The sequence below is a fragment of the Carya illinoinensis genome, chromosome 13 (genome assembly GCF_018687715.1).
Source record: "Carya illinoinensis cultivar Pawnee chromosome 13, C.illinoinensisPawnee_v1, whole genome shotgun sequence".
Lineage (NCBI taxonomy): Eukaryota > Viridiplantae > Streptophyta > Magnoliopsida > Fagales > Juglandaceae > Carya > Carya illinoinensis.
This window is the reverse complement of record NC_056764.1, coordinates 1,062,053-1,085,124: the sequence shown is the minus strand read 5'-3', so window position 1 is coordinate 1,085,124 and position 23,072 is coordinate 1,062,053. Positions and strand designations below refer to the sequence as shown.

General features: G+C 35.3%; 3 protein-coding genes and 1 long non-coding RNA gene across 6 annotated transcripts; 2 read left to right on the top strand and 2 right to left on the bottom strand.

Annotated features, from left to right (window-relative positions):
• Window positions 1-1,482: 1,482 nt before the first annotated feature.
• Window positions 1,483-2,642, bottom strand: LOC122292552. Its single transcript, XR_006236958.1, has 3 exons — window positions 2,501-2,642; window positions 2,180-2,355; window positions 1,483-1,740 (listed from the first exon to the last, which is right to left on the bottom strand). It is a non-coding gene; the product is annotated as an uncharacterized LOC122292552 (long non-coding RNA).
• Window positions 2,579-6,118, top strand: LOC122292547 (calmodulin binding protein PICBP). The gene is made up of 2 exons (XM_043100950.1): window positions 2,579-5,646; window positions 5,765-6,118. The coding sequence occupies exon 1, from the start codon at window positions 2,802-2,804 to the stop codon at window positions 5,631-5,633; it is 2,832 nt and encodes a 943-aa protein (XP_042956884.1). The 5' UTR covers window positions 2,579-2,801; the 3' UTR covers window positions 5,634-5,646; window positions 5,765-6,118.
• A 557-nt stretch (window positions 6,119-6,675) lies between these two features.
• Window positions 6,676-10,347, bottom strand: LOC122292551. 3 transcript variants are annotated; one of them, XM_043100958.1, is made up of 6 exons: window positions 10,189-10,319; window positions 9,942-10,013; window positions 8,313-8,418; window positions 7,497-7,618; window positions 7,264-7,385; window positions 6,676-7,114 (listed from the first exon to the last, which is right to left on the bottom strand). In XM_043100958.1, exons 3-6 carry the CDS (start codon window positions 8,416-8,418, stop codon window positions 6,805-6,807), a joined length of 660 nt encoding a protein of 219 aa, XP_042956892.1. In that variant the 5' UTR covers window positions 9,942-10,013; window positions 10,189-10,319; the 3' UTR covers window positions 6,676-6,804. The 3 variants fall into 3 exon arrangements, with proteins under 3 accessions (XP_042956892.1, XP_042956891.1, XP_042956893.1); XM_043100957.1 differs by lacking the exon at window positions 9,942-10,013 and having other exon boundaries at window positions 10,189-10,347; XM_043100959.1 differs by lacking the exon at window positions 9,942-10,013 and having other exon boundaries at window positions 6,980-7,161; window positions 10,189-10,347.
• Window positions 10,348-11,449: 1,102 nt separating this feature from the next.
• LOC122292550 (protein trichome birefringence-like 38) lies at window positions 11,450-15,286 on the top strand. The gene is made up of 6 exons (XM_043100956.1): window positions 11,450-11,572; window positions 12,050-12,425; window positions 13,880-14,051; window positions 14,231-14,406; window positions 14,549-14,707; window positions 14,808-15,286. Exons 1-6 carry the CDS (start codon window positions 11,542-11,544, stop codon window positions 15,103-15,105), a joined length of 1,212 nt encoding a protein of 403 aa, XP_042956890.1. The 5' UTR covers window positions 11,450-11,541; the 3' UTR covers window positions 15,106-15,286.
• The last annotated feature ends 7,786 nt before the right edge of the window (window positions 15,287-23,072 follow it).

Genomic DNA, 23,072 nt, shown 5'->3' with positions numbered 1-23,072 from the left:
AGAGCTATCTAAAATAAGTTTAGGTATGTTTGAACGTTAAATACGAGTTTAGTACTATTTATGAAAAATTGAAAAAAATTATGAATCTCACGTATAAAGAGGTATTGAGTTGGAAAAAAATTATGAATCTCACATATAAAGAGGTGTTGAGTTGAAAAAAGTTGTGAGTCTTACTTGTAAAAAGGTTTTGAGTTGAGATAAGTTTAGTAATTTGAGAGTTGAGTGTTTAGATGTTAGACTCAGTTTAAAATTAAGCTAAACTGAGTTAATCTCAATTGAATCTTACAACTACACGGGATGTATTTTTTTTTTCTTTTTTTGGGCAATACTTAATAATATTTTTTTGTTGAATACCTTTGTTCTATAATGCCACTTTAAATGCCAGCTAAAAAATTGCACATGATGGAAAAAAATGTGTGTGAATTTTTTTTTCAAATTTTAAAACAAAAATAATATTAAAAAACTATATTATAATAATATTTTATTTATACTTTTAATTCTTATCTCATCTCATTTCAACTTAACTCATCATCCAAACCTCCGCTACCAAACATGTGCGAGTCTGTTCAAAAGATGCTTAGAAGATCATAGAAAAATTTCATATGTTCAGACATAATTAAGCAACATCATCATAGCAAAATGTGTATGCAACTTGCCTTAGTACTTTTGATGAAAAAAATATCATTATAGACAAAATAGATTTCAAAGTTGGAAATTGAGTTTTCAAGTTATGAGATACAGATTATCAAAGGGTTGAGTTTCGATGAGTTTGATTAGGTGAATTTTCCCTTTAATTTAGTTTTAATTTAGAGGCGTAACACACTGAATAATCTTTACATGACTTCTATTTCTTCAACCAAATATGATAATAAGTTGCATGAATTGATGGTTCATCTCGTATTAATTGGGGTTATTTAAGTGAGTGATGTGGTAAACTAACCTATCTCACAACAATTCTAAACCTACGCGAGGTTGGTTAATTGAGTGAATAATTCAATATCTAGGTAGTTGGGGGGTAGTTTGAAATTTGAGTATTTAAACTTACGAATGTTCTGGTTCCCATGGGCAAACAAACACTAGGCTATTAAGAAAGTCATTTCATGTCCATTAAAACTGGTTCTCTTTTTTTAAAAAAATAAATAAAAAATAAAAATTAGAAATGTCAAAAAATCTATTTATATGAAAAGAAAAATTTTATACACTACACTACTATTCCACTTTAATTGTATTATATAAGATATAACATATTTATCACCATTAAATGATCTTTTAATGGTAATAAATATGTCACATCTTATATAATGCGATGAAAGTAAAATAATAATGTAATATATAGTATTACTTATATAAAAAAATCTATTCATTATCTATTTTTTATTATTTGATAATGTGATATTAGATGATAAGTTTATAAATAAAATATAATAAATAATTTCTAAATATTTAATATTATATTATGAAATGATAAACGAACGATAAGAATTAAAATTATAAATAACATTACTCTATATTTTCATATTGACCAGAATAATTGGATGGTAGCACGCCCTGAGAGTGGGCCCGTGCATATATTTTTCTTGTGCTGTATTATACGCTTTCCGTTGGGAGCAGGGAAGAGGAGCGTCTGGACTCTGTATAAAATGGACCATCGACCCGGAGTAGGGCCCACTTGCAGCCCATTATCGCCGACCACTCGGCTGTCTTTTTTAAAGTGCCACCGCGTACCGCCCAATCTTTATTCTGCACTTTCTCAGCCGAAAAAAGGAAATAGTGAAGAAAAAGTCAAAATTCCATATTAATTTGTAAAATTACTATACCACCACCATCCAGCATCACTTCAACAACGGAAATAAAAACCTATAATGGAGATTTCAAATCCTTTCTATTAATTGTTATGATTTATCACAAAAAATTATTTCACTAAGTAACCATAAATGATAAAACTCATCAAATATAAAATATCTTATTAATTAAAATATTGACAAACCGAAAATGATATTTTCCTTGCAAATGTACTATTCCTTTTGGATGTTTGTGAATTGTGCAATATTTCAAACTGGTTTGGCTGGACTGCAGCTATAAGAATTGAAAAATCACTGTCCAATACCCATTTCCTTGGGTTCATCGAAGCCTATTGCCCTAAAAATTACTAGCAATTAGTCAATTAAATAGAACCAACCTTCCTCTCAAGCATTTGAATTCATCAAGAAGCAATTGGATTGTACAGAAAATTGATTGCGGGCATGTGTAGTTAGAGAAACCCAAATGGATTTTCAAGTTCCATACAGTGTATATGTTGACGATTCCCTAGAGCTGCTCAGCTGATCTTCCTTATCCAAAAAATAGGGGTTATTTCTGTCATTGTAGAAGATAGTGGGTTAGGGAATCAAATCATCATTAATTAATTTAATACCTTAACAAGCAAGAAATAAGACAGTGCCAAGTGTTGAGTTTCCATGTCAGAAGTGAAATAATTCAATCCGGAAAATGGGTTATGCACCTGTTAGTGCAGGTCAGCAAAATTAACATATTTCAGCCTTATTCAAACTTCATCTGCCTATCACAGTGGAAAATCCACACAAAGGCCACCGACCGCAAACCAAAGGAAACCAAACCTTTTCTTCTTGCTTGGGTTTCTAGAGTTTCCTTTTCTTGCCCCCATGCAGTTTTCATCTCAAGGTAAACCACAAGTCACATACCTTCCTTCCTGCGTTTGAGGTGCATATTGGCCAAGGGGAAGAAAACCCACCCCCACGTCAAATTCATCTCCAAATGCTTCTCCTGTAGATTTTCCTCTGAAAATGGTCCAAAGAAAGGTAACCAACAAGCGTCGAATCCAAGCTGATCATGTTAAATCAGAAAAGCTGTTGGCAAACCTCAAACCATCTTTTCAAAACCAGGATGGCAAAAGCAGAGTAGCTGATTTGAAGAGGAAGATGAAGAAGACAAGATCAATCAAGCTTTCAGATATTGAGAGCTTGAGACCATCACCTATGAGAAGGAACGTATCACAGCTGGGAAAGCCGCCTCCTCTTGGTGTTCCAGCCACTGCAGCCATCCCACAGAAGCAGCAGCCTCTGATCAAAGCATCTGATGTTTCGCCAAATTACATGAAGTCCACAAGCTGTTTTGAAGCAAGGAAGGAGCAGTCTCAGGTGAGTCTTCGAAATACCCAAACTAGTTTTGAAAGCAAGAATATCAGTAGAAGAAGTTGTAGCAGTTCAAAACCAAGCTCTGCTTCTGCTAATAAACCAGCAAGAGCTTTAACAAGGACGTCTAGTTTGAAGCTGGTGAGGACTTTAACAAAGACCCCCAGTTTCAAGCCAGTTAGAGCTTCGGCTAAAAAGTCTTCCAGGGTTGTTCTTTGTGAAGATACGAATGCACAGAGAGCAACCTGTGCTTCAACTCTGAAGGACTCAAAGTTTCCAGCATACCTTATGCTTAGTCCAGGGGCAACTGAATCTGAAGGAACTTCAGTCATGAAAGTATGCCCCTACACGTACTGTTCTCTTAACGGTCATCGCCACTCTCCTTTGCCCCCATTGAAGTGCTTCTTGTCGGCAAGGAGACGCTTGTTGAAGACCCAGAAAAGTATGCAAATGGAAGCCCTAAGCCCACAAAGACCGAAGCTGTCCAGTGAAGGAACAGAAAAAATTGATACTCCTAAGTTGATCTTTGAGGACAAGCCTACGCATAACGAAGATGATTTTGGTAACTTGGCTGCGCTTCCTTTCGCAGTAGAAGGGAGCGTAGATTATTTCATAGAAATCTATGCCAAAATAAAGCACGAGGACACTGTTGCTGGAGATATTGAGGAGCATAATGATATCATGTCTATAAATGATTGGGGAGATGCAGCAGTGTCGGTGTACAGGGACGAACAAGAAGTGATAGGGAGCCTCCCTGATGGATCGCCAGAAATTGAGGTTGATTTTGAAGACAAGACTGAACAACATGGTGATACTACATCTAGAGAAATGGATAGGACAGAGAGCTTTCCTGGAGAACAAGTAGAAGATGCGGATGAAGACTTCTTACGTATCTTCGCTCAAGAAAAAACAAACATGGGGACGACCTTCTGCACTGATAGCGATGAAGGGGAATGGGCTGGTTCTGAAGTTACTGATATGGAATGGGAGGAGGGGCATCTTACTCCTTCAGAGCAAGATAGTGAAGCTGATTATTCAATCAAGATTGATGCCAAATCTGAACTGAATGTTGGTTGTTCAATTGACCAGAATCTGAATTTTCATAATGAGTATGTGATCATATCAGATGACAACGTTAGTAGCTGCAATGAAGTGATTCTGGCCGCCGTACCACGAGAGCTGTTTGCAGAGGAGGAAAGCGCATGCTCTGAGGCGCAATATGATGAGGGGGATTCTGAACTAGATATTCTGAGTCAGAACTTAGAGATTCATGAATATAGCCTAGCCTTCGAGAGAATAAATTGCAACCAAATGTCTTCAAATGAAAATGCATTTGAGGAATCAAAAACTGCTGAAGATGAAAATGGAGAGTCGGAGAAAAAGTTAATCAGCACCGAGATCCCTTCAGCTCCTATGGAGGAGTCATTTGCGGAACCAAGTGCAAATAGCGAGGACAGTCACGAGAAGAGCGGAGTTGAAGCAGAGAACCTGATTCCTGAAACTAATCCTCAACTTGGAGATGATGAAACTAATTGCACCAGCAAAGCAACGGATGAAGCTTCAAATTATAAGCAGATGCATACAACTCTCCAAGATGCCGGAGATGGAATCGAGCAGAAAGAGCTAGCAGATGACGCCAATATAATGGTTGAAGTCCAAGCTTTTGATTTCTCTTGCGCTTACTCTGAAGCGGACCAAGTCAGTACCGAGGTTGATAATGATAAAAGCCACAAGATGGCCCTAGCTCGCCAGCCTGATGACACAGCTGAAGACTGGAATTCAAGTGAACATATTGATGGTGACGGCTTAGCCAAGGAGACTCAAACTAATGTGTCTGATGGGCACTCTGATAGCTCCAGTGTTGTTGAGGACCAGAACTTGGAGAAAGGCCAAAGGGAAGCAAAGAGTTTCAAAATCTCTAGTTCCATGGATGATGCGAGGCAAAGCAATCCAGGGTTGAAGAAATCAAATTCAGCTGAAGAGTGCGTAGAAGAAGTTGAAAACATGGAAGTGGAAGACAAAAGCGAGTTAGAGGCTGCAGATGCATCGAAAATAATCGATGGTATAACCAGTCCAGAAATCAAGACAACATACTTGCCTGCTGGGAGCAATTCCACCCAAGAATTTCCCGACTCTAGCAAGAGTCAGAAATGGAAAACTAGATGCAAGAGGCGAGTCAACGATGAGAAGGAATTGAGGAAATTCAACCCACGAGAACCAAACTATCTGCCTATAGTTCCCGATCCAGAAGCAGAAAAGGTTGATCTGAAGCATCAAATGGAGGATGAAAGAAGAAATGCAGAGGAGTGGATGCTCGATTACCACCTTCAACAGGCTGTTACCAAACTCGCTCCGGCTAGGAAGAGGAAGGTGGCACTACTTGTTGAAGCTTTTGAAACAGTCATGCCGACATCCAAATACGAGACCCGCTTGAGGAATACAGCAGCCTTTGTTCATGCAAGACCCGTGCAAGCTTGCAGCTAACCGGGCAGCTGAGGTAAAACATAAGAAGAAACTTCATAATCTATCCAACTTCTTTTTTTTCTCAGTAGTTATAAATTCTTTATTTATATGTTTAAACTATCATTACAGAAATCTATTTGCAATCTCTGCAGGTGATAACGAAGAGAAATCGGTCAGTGAAGTGAGTTCGGAATTAAGGAAAAAGCATCCTGAAGAACAGATGTTCCATTGGAGACTGAACTAGACTCTAGTTGTTGTTGAGCTCTGTTTTATTTATAAAAAAAAAAAAAGTTGTTGAGCTCTGCTGCTGAAATTTTAGTTCTTCGATAATATTATGTGATAAGAGTCATGACAGTACTATACATTATGGTGTTTAATCTCTTCTGTTGGTATAAACCAGTCCTTTGGTTGTCTCTGGGGGTACTGTTTCCTCCAGACATGTTCTAGTTGCTTGTCTGATATTGTTTACTAATAATTTTGAGTCTATGTTCAGACTGAGTTCTTTAGTTTTCACGTCTTCTGTCATGCCTTCCCGTAGCAAAAAGAAACAAGTCTCATGCATTAGACAACCGTGACAAATAGTTGATAACGTTGAACTGCGTTTCCCTACGAGTAAAATAAACGCCATTTTTAAGCAATTATTATTGGGACTTGCTTGAGCATCAAGATTCAAGCGAGTAACAAACGAAGAGCATATAAATACTTTATAACATCACAAGTGCTTCAATATCCAAAGGCCCCGATTAAACTCGTTATACAATAGGGATGTCACAAGAAGATTAACAGCATCTCACCTGAATGTTTTTTGTCTAGACCCCCTGCACATCAGGGCACCCGAAACATCCAGAGACAAAGTCATCAAACCAAACTACCGACTCTCATAAACTTGTTAAATATATAGCCTAGCTTGTCTGAATCTATATGTTTTTCTCTCTATCTATAGCAGGGGCATCGTGATTCTTTGCTCCCATTTTCCAATAGTATCTGCATTGCACTTCTATATCTATATATAGATGGATTTCTGACATGATTAAAATACATAATGAACCAGACAGACTGGACATACTATATTGAAATATAATTTATTCAATAACATGAGTTCAACAATAAATGGTGCCAGAGTATCAGATATTTTTTCCTCCAATTTTTGTTTAGACTGAAATAATTAATGATATAAAAGTTACAATAGCATCTACTGGTTGACAGGAAAATGTACATCGAGTGCTGGACAGTCTGAAAGAAGTGATTGGAGCTCTACGAAGTAATTTTCCAGACGATTAGAGCCTGAACTTTGCTCCTGCAGACTTGGTAAACGAGAACTAGCCTCAGAATTTTCACTTCCTTCTAGGGCCTTTTTTGCCACGAGATCATCATTAAACAGCCGAAGAGCATCCACCGTCGAAATAGAGTGAACAGATTCATACAAGACCCTGAATTCATCTCTCTTTTCTTGGGTTTCAATTAACCGTTCCTTTAACCCATCTGGAAGGGAAGCCAATGCACTTCATTTGTGTTGTAGATGCCCAAAAGTAAATGAAAACCATTAATTCTGTAGCAATATTGAGTAACTTAATCTTTATCTGTAATCTAGAAAAAGCAACATATTAGCTTTTCCCCACCCCATGCAATCCCTTCCACCCGGTTTCTTTACCTGGTAACACCTCTAACAATGCCCCAGTTGTACCCGACAAGGACTGATTGCTTAAAGCCAATATTAAACCCTTCTTGTGCAGAAGCTTCTTTCCCTGCAGAGATACCTTCACGATACCCATGCTGAAAAATTCAACAACAAAAGAAAATGGTTAATAAACAAAAACCATTTAATCTTCTGCACTGGAAAAAATGAAAATAGATCAGGAAAACCAACTATAATCGTCTGATTACTGTATGATACTGCTCACGTCTCCTCTGCCATTCCCTGTCCAACTCAGATGATTCGTCGAATTCCTCCCCAGAATTTTCCCACATCAATCCAACTTCATGCTGCAAGTCATCCACATCACAGTCTGAAAACCAGAAGATGATTAAGATGTTTTGGTACTAAAGTACCAAACCTTGCGTTCTACTCTTAAAGAAGTTTCCTCCATAACAATTATGAAGGTAAAGAGGGAATTATGGACCTGAAAAGGCAATCTTTACAATATATATATATATATATTATAAGTAAAATGAAAAATCTTTACATAAATACTTGAATAAGAAAAAGGATATACAACTTTTTACGATAATGTCACTCAGTATTTGCTGAGGACTATTCTTTCTTTACTTATAAAATAAAAAAGTATATGCTGAGGGAAAAAAAAATTACAATCAAGTTGGGCACTTTTTGAAACTGAATGCAAAAATAGCATAAAGGCTTTACTTTCGTCTCAAATATCCTGATGAATGGAAAAAAAAAAATCCCCCTTTCAGATGCTAGCACTAACCATTTCACTCCTGGTCATTAAAACTTATCAATAAGAAAAAATAGAATAAAAAGCAGAATGATCTAAACAAAAGAAATTTCCTTTTTCCATTCTTTTCAAATAACAAGTAACTTAAGCACCTAGGTAGATTGAACCGTGACCTTGCCCACCATCCATCCCCAGGCAGGTGAAGTGCCATTTGCCAAAAAATAAGAGTTAAAAAACTATAATAAAATGCAACGAGCATCTGCCATTAAATTTTTGGACATATTCTTCTTAAAACTAGTATCCATACCACGTGAATCACTTGCTTTACTAATGGAGGTTGAAGAAGAACCCAAGTCTTTCTTTGATAGCTTCAAACTTTCTGAGTAAAGCTCTTCAGCAAGACTGCCCTCCATCTGTGCAGCCATAATCAAGTAATTGAAGCCAGAAGTAAAAATGTTTAATATATCAACAGGAAAGCACCTCAGAATAACGTGAGGATTTTCATCAATGAATTTTCTTTACAGCACTATACAGACTAGGGCTGCAACCCGCGCTGAAAATATCGGATTTGGACCCGACCCGACCAGTGTTCCATAATTTAAGGCGCCAACCCGATCCGAACCAACCCGTCAAAAAAGAATCGGGTCGAACCCGTATGACCCGACTTCGTCTTTATTTATTATTTTGAAGAAAAAAAAAAAAACTGAAAATATTGCTCCTTCATCGGCAGACCTTGTTTGTACCCATTTTCTACAGATGAAAATTTCCAACCCAGTTAGTCATTTTCTAAAGGGAAAAGGGACGTGTGTGTGAAGAAACTTTGCAACGGTCATAAAGGTGGAGAGAGGACTTGGGGGAGGGGCTTTAAAGTTTCTCTGAGTGTTGACTTAAAGAAGAGGACATGGAAAGAGAACGGTGGATGGAGTCAGCGGAGCTACAACTTCCATATATTTCAGGAAACGACTAAAACAGGCATGACTTAGCAAAGTACGCCATTATCCTCGTTTTTTAGGTTGTTTTGCCACGTACAACGGTACAAGGAGGAATCAAACATATAATAAAGTTGAAGCTCGGATAATAAAATTTCCAAAACAGCGTCCAGATTGTCTGCCAGATTACAAACGACGAGGATCTTGAGCATAGGCGACCGATTGTAGGAATCTACGCCACCAAAGAATCCGGCGAAGGCCATGGCCAGTACTGTTGATGTTAGAAACAGCCTCAGCCCTCCTCGCACAGCCATATATGGTGCCAGACTGGTACTGTTTTCTTTCTTCGATCTTCTTTTCTTATTTATTGATGAAGTAAACTATTCGCACTGCCCATGAAGTTATCCCCTTCTTGTGCTGTAGAACGACATCGCCGCCCGCATGGTACATGGAGGCTAGGGTTTGAGAGAATTGACAATGAAGAAGAATTTATACTCGGTCAGTTTAACCCTAAACTTTAAACCCGTTTGTTTTTCTCGGATTGGTGAACCGATCATTAGTGACCCGTCAAATGTCGGGTCGGGTCGGTTCAGGACACTCGGATCCTGCGGGTTGTTGGGTCATATGCACAGGCCTAATACAGACAAATTGGATATAAATATACTTCAAGTGGCAAGGTGTTTGGTGTTTGCATAAACACAATCACCAACTCCTAAAGCATCAATATTCAAATTCTTTTTCTTGTTCAAAAGTAGAATTATATTAGAATATAGAAGTGGACAAGCAAAAGTACATGGATATAACACGGGAGAGACGCCAAAATCTAAACCAAAAACTCAATATACCCATACAAATTCGTCACGTAACAGTTGCAGTTCCAAAGCAGGCATTTGCGACAAACAGAACGAATATCAAGCACTCAAGAATTTACAAACTATGTACTTAATGTAAACTTAAAAACCTGTTGCCAATAAGACATTTCATCGAACAGGTAGAATGCCCAATACCTTAAAAATGAAATATTTTCAATCGACAAATTCAATATCCCACCACAAATCCAGCAATACCCAATCACTAACCTGAGAAGTTTCAAAATTTGATATAACAAAATTCATATATATATATATATATATATATATTCGACGATGTATTATGCACACCAAATCAAGAAAAAAAGAATAAACTTGGAACGAGATAAGAGCAACGACTAATTTTCTAGAAGAAAAAAGTAATACAAGGAGCTGCTTGGCTTACCTCAAATCCTTTGGCCGGCGTGGGGTGAAAGTTTTCGGATGATTGCCTTTCCGATTACTTTGGAATACCACTCTCTCTCTCTCTCTCTCTCTCTCTGTGTCTCTGTCTTTGGCGGTGCTTCTGTAGTTACGTGGTACAACAGATCCGCTTAAAAATAAAAATTAAAATAAAGAAAAATTATAATTATAAAAAATAGAATAACTCAAAAATAAAACATAAATCAGGTGTGGTATATGGTCTTTCCGATTTCGACGGTGGAAAAGAATCATCTCTCGATTTTACCATAAAATAGATTGGATACCATCCATTTTATTTTAATAAAAAGATTCTTATTCTACAATCATAGCTACGTAATTTAATCCAGCAAAGCCAAATTAGTTGGATTAATTGTATTTAATGGAAAAGAGAGACATTGGCAACTTTTTACATCAAATCACATTAACCTAAGAATTTATTTTTATAAAATTTCTTTATAATTAAAATATTTTTAAAATAAAAAAAATAAAAAAAATATGCGTGCAATCCTCTCATTTTATTTTAACGTGTAAATAGTAAATATATTCAAATGATATTATCGATCACTTTCAATTAAAATCTCCAGTAAATTATAAAAGAAAATTCTATACATCACATTATTATTTTATTTTTATTTAATTATATAATATATGATATATTTATCATTATTGAATAACCATTTATTATATTATTTATTATATTATGATTTAATAATAATAAATATGTCATATTTTATATAATATAATAAAAATAAAATATTAAAATGTGATATATAATATTACTTCTTCACAAATGATTCTACAAGATGCCTAAACTGTTGAGAGGGACATTCGTGCAAGAATGAAGCCAACTTTAAGACATAATGATACGTTTTTGAATTGAGGTGTAAGTGGTCACTCATCATGATGTGGTGCACGTGATCATCAAACATCACCTAATTAAAGCATGCAGCTCCGATTAAAGATCTAAAACTTGGATAGATCATGCACAATTAATATTGTTTGCCTACAACTCTACGTGATCTCCAGCTACCGCTACTATATATATATAAATTTTATATAAAGTTACTATTATATATTCTATTGATATAATTAATTATTTATTAAAAAATTAATTTAACTAATCATATCAGTAAAATATATAAAAAATACGTAAAAATAACTTACCTAATATTACTCAACTCCCATATATATATATATATATATATATATTTTTTTTTTTGCAATTTTTATCATGTCAACGGCCTCTTCAAATCAAGGAGCTGGTGAGCAGGGATATCATATCGTATCTGCTCTGGACCCCTTCCGGCCCGGATATTCAACAATATTAAACTTCGAGATGGCAAATCATGATCCCCCATTACTCGAAGGTATCATTAATTTCGTTCTTCATTTATAAATTACAAAATGCATGTATCCATTTAAGATTTGTCAAAAACATGTTCATGTCGAAATCTTACCTATATATGTGTGTGTCTAAGTTATTAATTTTAAGGTGATTTTCATAGTGGATTTTTTTGAAAGAGTTTTGCTACATACAAGCACAGTCACGTACTAATCTGTGTACTAATACTGATTTATTTATATTTAAAATTTAAATTAACACTATTTTTAATAAAATTTATTTTTTAACCAATTACATTACATTGATGTACGGCTTAATGCATAACTGTATTTACAATTATATTTTTCTTTTTAAAATCTTACAGACTAGTAGTAATTATCAGATCAATGACCATAAAAAAAAGTAATCAGAATTACCATAAAAAAGGAAAATTGTATCTATCGTACAGCTAAGAAGATTCTCCATGTAATTACGTACATCTCTCTCTCTCTCTCTTCTATAGGTATATATGATGATTCCCAATCTCTCTCTCGCCCTCTCATCGCTTCTTCACCAGAAGAAACAAAGATGCAGCAGGGTTCTGGAACTGTACAGAGATATTCTTGTTCCATATTCCTTGTTACCTTCTTTGTGATTTACGTATGCCTTTGTCTAGCAAACTCTCCAAACAATAGAGACATGAATGTGAAGTGGAGAAAGCAGCAAAGGATCGGCTGTAACTTGTATGAAGGAACTTGGGTGATCGACGATTCTTACCCTCTCTACGATTCGCAAACTTGCCGTCACATCCGCAAGGAGTTTGACTGCCAGAAGTTTGGTCGGCCGGATAAACTCTACCTCAAATATAGATGGCAGCCCAAGGAATGCGACTTACCCAGGTTCTGATCTCTCTCTCTCTCTCTCTCTCTCTCTCTCTCTGTGTGCACTTTTGCTGTCTGTCATGTGTTATATGACTTAAGAGTGTTTAACTTTTCTCCTACGAGGCATGTGATCGAGCGCAACCGCACATGTAAAAGATAAAAGAAAAAACAAAAGCAGCTGATCATCATGCACCTTCCATTTAGCCTATCATGTATTTATCAATCTTCTGGCTTTTAGAAAAAGTTGGGTGACTTTTGCAAAAGTGGAGTTGGTTTTTCTTCTCCTAACGCCGCTGTTTTTTCTCGCCTCTCTACCTGTTTTCGGAGGAATTTCTAGGTTGTCTACCATCTTAATTTTTTCGCAGGCTCACACTATTTCCTTTTTGAGTCTTGGACGCATTAAAATATCTAAAGAATATATACACCTTCACGCTGTCTTTTACTAGCGTGTTGTCCTAGCTTTCTCATCTGGAAACTCTGCAGTATCTAGGATATTGTTACTGAGGTGCATGCAGTTCTTGTAAGCGAAATATGAAAGAAGTCTCGCGAATCGTTTTTTTTATATCGAATTGCTTATAAAGATAACACATAAAAATAGGTGTATGAATTGGCATGGTTATATATAATATAATTTATTTTATAATAAAAATAATTTTACAATCTAACGAAATATAATATCAAGTTACGTTATTTCGTGAATTTATTTTTATAAAATTTTTTATAGTTAAAACATTTCTCTATTTTTATATTTTTAAGTAAAAAGTACTAGTATGCGACGTGGTTCTCATGGTTTCTATTTCAAATTATAATTAGCCTTTGATTTAGTCACCATATTCGAATGAATTTTTCTTAGGCAACACATGTGATAGCCCAAAAACAAAGGTACACCACACATGATATATATAAATTCATATATATGACCCAATTATTTAGTGCTCATATTAAGTATATATATTCATTTTTAGTTATTAACTTTCTTAATTACCGTAATTCTTTCAATTTTTTTTTTTTTTGATAGATTCCTTTCTTGAACCATTAGCATATATGTTAGGTACAACATCATCCCAGAGCAATAATTATCTATTAATTGACTAACACATGAATGAGAAGGAACAAGAGGCTTCATGCCAGCTCATATCGGTCCATATCCTTTGCATGCACATGGCATAATTATGATCTTGAAAGTAATGTTTTTCTTCTTCATAAACGAGTTTTAGAATAACTTAAAGAGGTATCTTGCATAATATATATATATATATATAAGGGATCATGTTTTTCATGTCTTCTAATTCCAATATTACGAAAATGGTTTTTTTTTTTCATAGAATAAATGATCTGAAAACGAAAGAGCTATATATATATATATATTAGTCGGTGAAGCTGTTATATTTTACTTTTTGTCTTCTCGTTGGATCCTGTCTTTGGTTAATATGCTAATATTATTTATTTATGTTGGAAAACATTAATTGCAGTTTCGATGCTCAAGAGTTTTTACAGAGGTTTAAGGGCAAGAACATAATGTTTATAGGAGACTCCATTAGTCTCAACCAGTTTGAATCTCTAAGTTGCCTTCTTCATGCAGCTGTGCCAAATTCCAATATCATAGACCAGAGAAATGGCTCGATTTCTAACATCACGTTTCAGGTATATATATTTATATATAAATGAACTAATAATATTATTAATGCACATACGTACCAAGAATTGCCCATCAGCTTCTGATCTAGCTAGCTAGGCAGCATGCACACAAGTTTAGGTCTCTGCATGTACATTAATGGCTAAGAATTGCTTGAGTACTACCACTCTACTTAATTTGTATGCAGGACTATGGAGTTTCAGTTCTGCTATTTAATTCTCACTACTTGGTAGACATCGAAGAAGAACAAATCGGTCGTGTTTTGAAGCTTGATTCCCTGAAGAATGGCGACACATGGAAGGAAATCGATGTTCTGGTTTTCAACACTTGGCAATGGTGGTACCGTAGGGGACCTAAGCAACCGTACGTACAATGACTCATGCCTTCGATCTATACATATATAAAGTCGAGCATCTATATAATATAAATATATATAAATATTTATATAATACTGTTACAATTTCATAACTTTAATATGAAAATAACAGAATTCTGATTAATGCAGATGGGATTACATCGAAGATGAAAATAAGGTTGTCGAGGACATGGATCGGATGGTTGCCTTTCGAAAAGGTTTAACAACATGGGCGAAGTGGGTCGATACAGATGTGGGTCCTATAAAAACCAGAGTCTTTTTTCAAGGAATTTCTCCTTCACACTACGAGTAAGATGATCGAATATACTTTTTCTTAAATTGTTATCTTTAATTTTCCCAAGTTTTTTCATGAATATCTGTGTTGATGAGCATATATAATATGGTGCAGTGGGAAGGGTTGGGACGAGCCTGAAGTAAAGAACTGCTCAAAGGAGACAAAGCCCATAAACGGGTCGTCTTACCCAGGTGGTTTGCCAGAGGCAGCATACGTAGTGAAAGAAGTGTTGAGCACAATAAGGAAACCTGTTCATTTGCTCGACATAACTACCCTCTCACAACTGAGAAAAGATGGACATCCTGCCTCTTATAATGGATTCAAGGGCATGGACTGCACCCATTGGTGTCTTGCTGGAATTCCAGACACCTGGAATCAGCTTCTATACGCGGCTCTCATGATCTCTAGCTAATTAATCAAATTCTTCAATGTAACACAATGAAAAACACGTAGCTAGCTAGCCATATTGCATGAAAGCATTAATTAATTGTTAAGAGATCACTCTAATATATAGCTAGTGATCTTGATCTGTTCACGATTGATTTGAATATTTTTACAGAAAATAATATATCTGCCTGCAGAGTTATTAATTATATTTAGTTAGCACGTGGTACTTTCATCATGTACTAAAATAAGTGCTTTTCATATATATGTTCTAAAATTCTAGTTCTTAATTAGAATTGAATTGCTATAATCAGTCATTTTTAATATTAAAGGCGGAGCTAGCGAATGCGATTCCCGATTGCATGAGTTCAAGACAATTTATTAGGAAAAATTCTCGATGAAATTAAGATTAAATCACTCGTGCTAACACATGATGCAAGTACGTGCTATATATTATTTCCAAAGATCGTCTCCTCTTTATGATCACGTGATTCTATTATCATATATGAGATCTTGTCATGACCATCTATTATCATATATCATGATTTTGCATGCATATTCTCATTATATATATGTGAACTTCATCATTTATGCAATTAATACTCTTGTCATCATTTCTGCGTAGAAGAATATTGCATGCATTGCTCTATCTAATGCGCTCGACAGACTTGCAAACTCTTTGCTTGAGCTTAATTGATTCACTCGAGCGACCTATCGACCTATCACACGAAAAATATTGAACGAATTTTTGGTTTGACAATTCGCTTAAGCTTGAGCCTATTGACCCAAGCTTGTGCTCCGAGGCTCAAGACTCATTGAAACTCTTACCAAAAAATTGTAATGTATCCATGTTGGGTCGGGTCATCAAATTAGACTACTACAAGAATAAACCAGACTCTATAAACTCTAACATGCTAAATGATCCTAACTATAACAAGCTAGTTCCGACCTAATAATGGTACGTACTGATCATTAGAATTCGATCTCGGCCTTTAATTAAAATTTGTCACGCATTTAGCATGGCAAAGATTAATGCATGTGATCCCCTAAAAGTTGGCGGGTAATTATCTTTTTCCTTTTAAAAACGAAACGTTCTTTCTAATTGGAGTTAAGTTCCTCGATCATTAATGTATATAGTTCTTTGCATGATCCATAGCAGCTCTTGTTTATTTACGAAACATGTACAAAATATTATGCAGAAATTAATATATAATGATATTTAATTTTGATATATCATCAATCTTTCATGCACCCTGAACAAAAACTAGATCAGTACGTACCACGCAGTTCCATTAACCTCCGGCCATTCACAAAAAGTAAGATCCTAATCGGAGACAATTTCCAAATTCCGAATGGTTTCTTTCCTTAATTACTCTCGATCGATCGTTTCCCTTTGCTTCACCCTCTACTCATCAGCCTTTCTATTAGATAGTTAATTTTCAATTAGATGTAATTCTATTATTTCTGTTACAGTGTAATTGTTGTTAGCTTACCAATATACTCTTAGTTACTTACTTGTATAAAAACAGAGATACATGTAAGAGGCAGGGCACGAATTCAATAAGAGTTTTTCTATTCATTTCAGTTTCTTTTTCTTGCATCAATCTTTTATTTGTAACATGGTATCAGTGAAGAAAATTTAGGGTTTCATTTCAATTCCATTTGTTGCCGCTGCAATGGAAGATGAGGTGACAAACTTGAATTCTTTTCAAGTCTTCAGTTCTGATCAATCAGCGAATCCTTACCATCTGCAGAATGGTGATTCGACGGGATCTATTTTGGTTTCTCAAGTCCTCACAAGGGATAATTACAATATATGGAGTAGATCAATGCAAATTGCATTGAAAGCAAAGAATAAGATCGGCTTCATTACTGGAGCAATAAGTCAACCTGCTAGTTCCAGTTCTTTACATGAGACATGGGAGAGGTGCAACAACATGATTATATCTTGGATACTAAATGCTGTATTGAAGGATATTGCTGGAACAATCATCTATGCTACTACTGCCAAAGAGATGTGGGAAGAATTGAAGAATCAATTTTCTCAAGAAAATGGTCCACGGATTTTTCAATTACAAAAAGAGTTGGCTTCATTATCACAAGATCAAATGTCTGTAAGTGTTTGCTACAGAAAATTTAAATGTCTATGGGATGAACTTCTCAACTATAATAAGATTCCAAACTGCACATGTGGGGCTTTGAAGTCTTGTAGTTGTGGAGCTGTCAAATTCTTTATAGAATATCAACATAGGCAGCATGTTATTTAATTTCTTATGAGATTGAATGACAATTTTTCACACATTAGAGGGCAGCTTCTGATTCTTGATCCAATGCCAACAATCACAAAAGTTTTTTCTTTAGTCATTCAAGAAGAAAAACAGCAAGAACTTGGATCTTTAAGGCTCACTAACATGCAAACAGCAGCTTTCTTGAGCAAGAAACCAGAGAATCCAAAACAGAATTTCGTGAGGCAGCAAAGTAGAAAAGAGAAATTGTTATGCACTCACTGTGGAATGACCAATCACACAGTAGACAAGTACTACAAGATCCATGGCTATCCTCCAAATTATAAGCAACAGAGGGGAAAGTTTTCTATAGCAAATCATGTCATGATTCAACCTGAGAGTACTCCCATTGATTCAACAAATTCACTGCCTTTCTCTCAAGAAGAATGTCAGCAACTACTTGCTTTAATCCACAACAGTCAAATATCCAATCATCAAGCAGCAACTGTTTCTTCAAATCCAAATCTGCTATCTTCTTCAGTAGGTATAAATCCATCACATACATGCCTATCAATTTTCAGTATTCCAAACAAATTCAATCAAACCACTTGGATCATAGATACAGGTGCCACATACCACATCATACATTTTGTTGATTTCTTTACAAACATCACTCAGAAAGTCAATTCATCTATGAAACTTCCAAATGGTGATAGTGCTCCAGTTACACATATTAGTAGTGTTCAAGTATCTGAAAACTTAATTCTAAAAGATGTACTTTGTGTACCATCCTTTTCTTATAATCTGATTTCTATTACCAAATTAACAAATCATCAGAAATTTTGTTTTATTTTTATGACTAATGAGTGCTATATTCAAGGCCTTACCCCATGGAGGATGATTGGGAAGGGTAGAAGAATTGCTGGTCTATATCTGCTGCAACAACCACAGGCTAATGTTGTTTGTAGCTTTTCTAATTTGCCAAATATTAATTCAGTAATAGACTCCAAACTTCATCTTTGGCATTGTAGACTTGGCCATCCATCTCTATCTAGATTGCTAGTACTTTCTAAATCAATTTCAGAGGTTGTTTGTTCAAATAAAGATGTACAAATGAAACATTGTTCTGTATGTCCTATAGTAAACAAAAAAGGCTGTCATTTCCTAATCATAAATACACTGCCACTTTTCCTTTCCATCTCTTACATTATGATATATGGGGCCCCTTCTCAGTTTCTACTCATGATAATTTTTAATATTTCCTTACAATAGTTGATGATCATTCTCGATCAACATGGGTATATCTTATGAAATCTAAATCAGATGTAAGACCTATATTCATATCATTTTATAATCTAGTTCTTACACAATTCAAAACAAGAGTTAAAACTGTAAGAACTGATAATGGTCCAGAATTTAACATGATAGAGTTTTTCTCTTCAAAAGGAATAGTTCACCAAAAATCTTATGTAGAAACACCACAACAAAATTCAATAGTTGAACGCAAACACCAACATCTTCTCAATGTAGCTAGGGCTTTAAGGTTTCAATCAAATGTACCTTTAAATTTCTAGGGTGAATGCATACTTACAGCTACATATATAATCAATAGGATTCCTTCTCCTATTTTAAATAACAAGTCTCCTCATGAAATTTTACATGGAATCACTCCATCATATAAAACCTTAAAGGTCTTTGGCTCACTATGTTATGCTTCAACTCTCACTCAAAATAGGTCTAAGTTTGCACCTAGAGCTAGAAAATGTATATTCATTGGATATCCTTTTGGCACAAAAGGATACAAATTGTTTGATCTTGAGAATAAATCTTTTTTCATTTCCAGAGATGTTGTTTTTTAAGAGGGCATATTTCCTTTCTATTCTAACCTTCAATCCAGTTCCACCTCATCTCAAGTTGTCATACCTCAATACATTCATGACACAGTTTCCACTACAAATACTCAGCCTCCATATCTATCTCAATCTGAAAATATTGCTGCTTCTAATAATTTTTTAGATAATTCTTCAACAAGTATTCCTTCCCAATCTGAGCCTAGCAATTCCCCAAACACTTCTTCCCCTCAACTTGATATTCAAAATGAGATTCAAAATGAGATTCAATTCCCTTGTTTGAGAAAATCTACTAGACAGCATAAAGCCCTTGGGTACTTGCAGAATTATCATTGTAATATAGCAGCTTCTACCTCTAACAACTCTTCTGAAGGTATGTCCTGTAAGCATTCTAAAACTCCTTACAACATTTCTGATTTTGTTTCATATTCCAAACTGTCAACCTCTCATCGTGCATTTAGTGTTTCTATTTCATCTCAAGTAGAGCCTGAATTCTATCATCAGGCTGTACATCACAGCCATTGGAGAGAAGTTATGTCTCTTGAAATAGCTGCTCTAGAATCAAACAATACTTGAAAAATCACTGACCTTCCACCAAATAAAATTCCTATAGGCTGCAAGTGGATCTATAAAATCAAATATAATGCTGATGGTTCCATTGAGAGATATAAGGCAAGATTAGTAGCAAAATGGTATACTCAAAAGGAGGGTCTTGATTTTTTTGAAACTTTTTCTCCTTTTGCTAAGATGGTGACAGTAAGATGTATTTTGTCCCTAGCTGCAATACATGGTTGACATCTTATTCATCTTGATGTCAACAATGCATTTTTATATAGGGAGTTAGATGAAGAGGTTTACAGGAAGTTACCACCTGGCTATCTTCGAAAGGGGGACACTAGAGTGTGTAAATTGCAGAAATCACTCTATGGCCTAAGATAGGTATCTAGACAGTGGAATTCAAAATTCACAACAGCTTTAGTTCAACTTGGTTTTCAGCAGTCCAAGTCAGACTATTCCTTATTCACAAGGAAAGAAGGAAATGTTTTTGTAGCCTTGTTAGTATATGTTGATGATATACTCCTAGCTAGCAATGATATGTTGACAGTGGAAACTATTAAAATTGATCTCAATAATCAGTTTAAACTGAAAGATCTTGAACTTGTTAAATATTTTTTGGGGATGGAGGTTGCTAGAACAAAACAAGGCATTTCAATCTGTCAAAGAAAGTATGCCTTAGAATTGTTGGATGACATTGGCTTACTTGGTTCTAAACCAGTAAACTTTCATATGGATACTTATTCTAAACTCAGCAAGGAAGATGGAGAGTTATTAGAAGATCCTACAACCTATAGAAGACTTATTGGCAGACTGATATATCTTACAAACACACGACCAGATATCACATTTTCTGTTCATCAACTAAGTCAATTTCTAGATCAACCACGAATGCCACACATGCAAGCTGCTTTGAGGGTATTAAGATATATCAAAAAGGCTCCAGGACAGGGACTTTTCTTCTCAGCATCCTCTTCCATACACATCAAAGCATTTGCTGATTCAGATTGGGCTAGCTGCCCTAACACAAGAAGATCAGTTTCTGGTTTTTGTGTGTTCATTGGAGATTCTCTTGTATCTTGGAAATCAAAGAAATAGAAGACAATCTCAAAGTCATCTGCTGAAGCTGAGTACAAGTCTATGGCGTGTGTAGTCTGTGAAATTACATGGATTCATTCTTTACTTGCAGATTGTCATCAAACATTTTCCAAAACATCATTATTATTTTGTGATAATCAAGCTGCATTGCATATAGCTTCTAATCCAATCTTTCATGAAAGGACCAAGCATATAAAGGTGGATTGTCATCTTGTAAGAGAGAAAGTGCAGGCTGGAATAATCAAAACTATGCACATCTCTTCATCTCATCAAGTTGTAGACATGCTAACTAAATCATTGGGTTCTAATTCTTTCTTCTCCCTTTTGTCCAAGATGAATGTGCACAATATATACACATCATCTTGAGGGGGACTATTAGATAGTTAATTTTCAATTAGATGTAATTCTGTTATTTCTGTTACAGTATAATTGTTGTTAGCTTACCAATATACCCTTAGTTACTTACTTGTATAAAAACAGAGATACATGTAAGAGGCAGGGCACGAATTCACTACAAGAAAAATGACCTTTTACGGTCAATTTATAGCGGCGAAAAGACTATTAGCAATCAATTTATAGCGGCTAATAGTCTTTTCGCCGTTATAAATTGGCTACAAAAAGTCATTTTTTTTGTAGTGATTCAATAAGAGTTTTTCTATTCATTTCAGTTTCTTTTTCTTGCATCAATCTTTTATTTGTAACACTTTCTGAATATTATCAGTAGTGGAGCTTTTGTTCAGGAAATTATTGATTCCATAGCGATAAAGCGCAAGGAAAATATGAGCCACCTCCAATACTTCTACCTCGATCCATGACATCCTTAGTTGCAAAAACGTCCCAAGTGCTGTCAGAATTGCAGGGCCGGCCACCAAACATGAGTACCATTTTCAACTTCGGGGACACAATGATGATGGATGATGCACTCGTGGGTATGAACTTTTCAACTTCAAAACTCGTGGGAAGAGCTCGTTAATGCAAGCTAGCTAGGATTATATTCCATGGCTGCTCAAAACGAGCTAGCAATGCTTATATATGGTCCTGAACTTTGCTTTCCTGCTAGGTAAGCATAACGGTAGTGGGGTCAGCATTCTTGGGAGAAATCCTGCATGCATGAGTGCTTAATGACGCGAAAGAAATGCCCATTGTTGGAGGTAGCGGGCATTTCAAATTTTCAGGAATGCTCGTGGCTAAGCTTTGGCACATTCAATATTTAGGGTTGATCCAAACACGAGATGCCCCTGTTGAATACCATATAATTAATATATGTATGGCATTTCGAGCTTAACCCATATATGATCACATGATCTAATATTCGTGCCTACCTAGCTAGTTTATTTTCAAACTTCTAAACTGATCAATGGGCATGCCTTGGAGTCTTCTTTATTCATTTATTTTTCGAATAATGTTGCTGTGAAAAATAGTGAAATCCTATTAAATAATTATGCATGCAGTAGTACTGTCTACCACGTACGTACATTTGAATTCACAGCCCCGGCCCAGTCTGTTTCTCTTCAAACGACTACTGCGTGAGCTCTATTCATCATATAGAAATACTTTTTGCAGTTGATAGATACAGTCGGTATGCAGTCAGCTGTAAAAAAGTAAATTAATATGAAACCTACATAAAAAAAAAATTATTTTTATAACTTTTTTTTTATTCATGTAGGTCCCCCTGAATATAAAAAAAAAATTTATAATTTTTTTTATTTATTCTGTACAGCCGACTGTACGCCGACTGTATTTACCGACTGCATGTAGCAAAGTCCATTTAGCTAATTTTATCAGTACGTACTTGAGACGACTTGTTAATAAAGAAATTTTAATTTGAAAAAATCTAATTATAAGTATAACTATATATTAATATGTTCATCAATTTAATATACTGATTGGTTAAAAAATAAATTTTATTAAAAATAATATTAACTTAAATTTTAAATATAAATAAATTAATATTAATATTTAAATTAATATGTAATTTTGATTGTACACGATAAAATTCTTTGGACTTACACAAAAGCACTCGGGGTTTGCGGTCACGCTTCAGCTTTCATATGAGTACTCGTGATAACAAATACAAATAACACGTCTCTTCATGATGTCCCTAGCTATCTCTTTCCTAGAAGAAATTTCCACTTCATATATTCGCACGCAAGCCAATTTGAAAATGACAGATCACGTATATATACGTGTCTCAAAATGGATCAAGTTTGTCAGACACGGTTCATTGGGTACGTACAGTGGGAATGAATTTGTGGCAACCTACCATA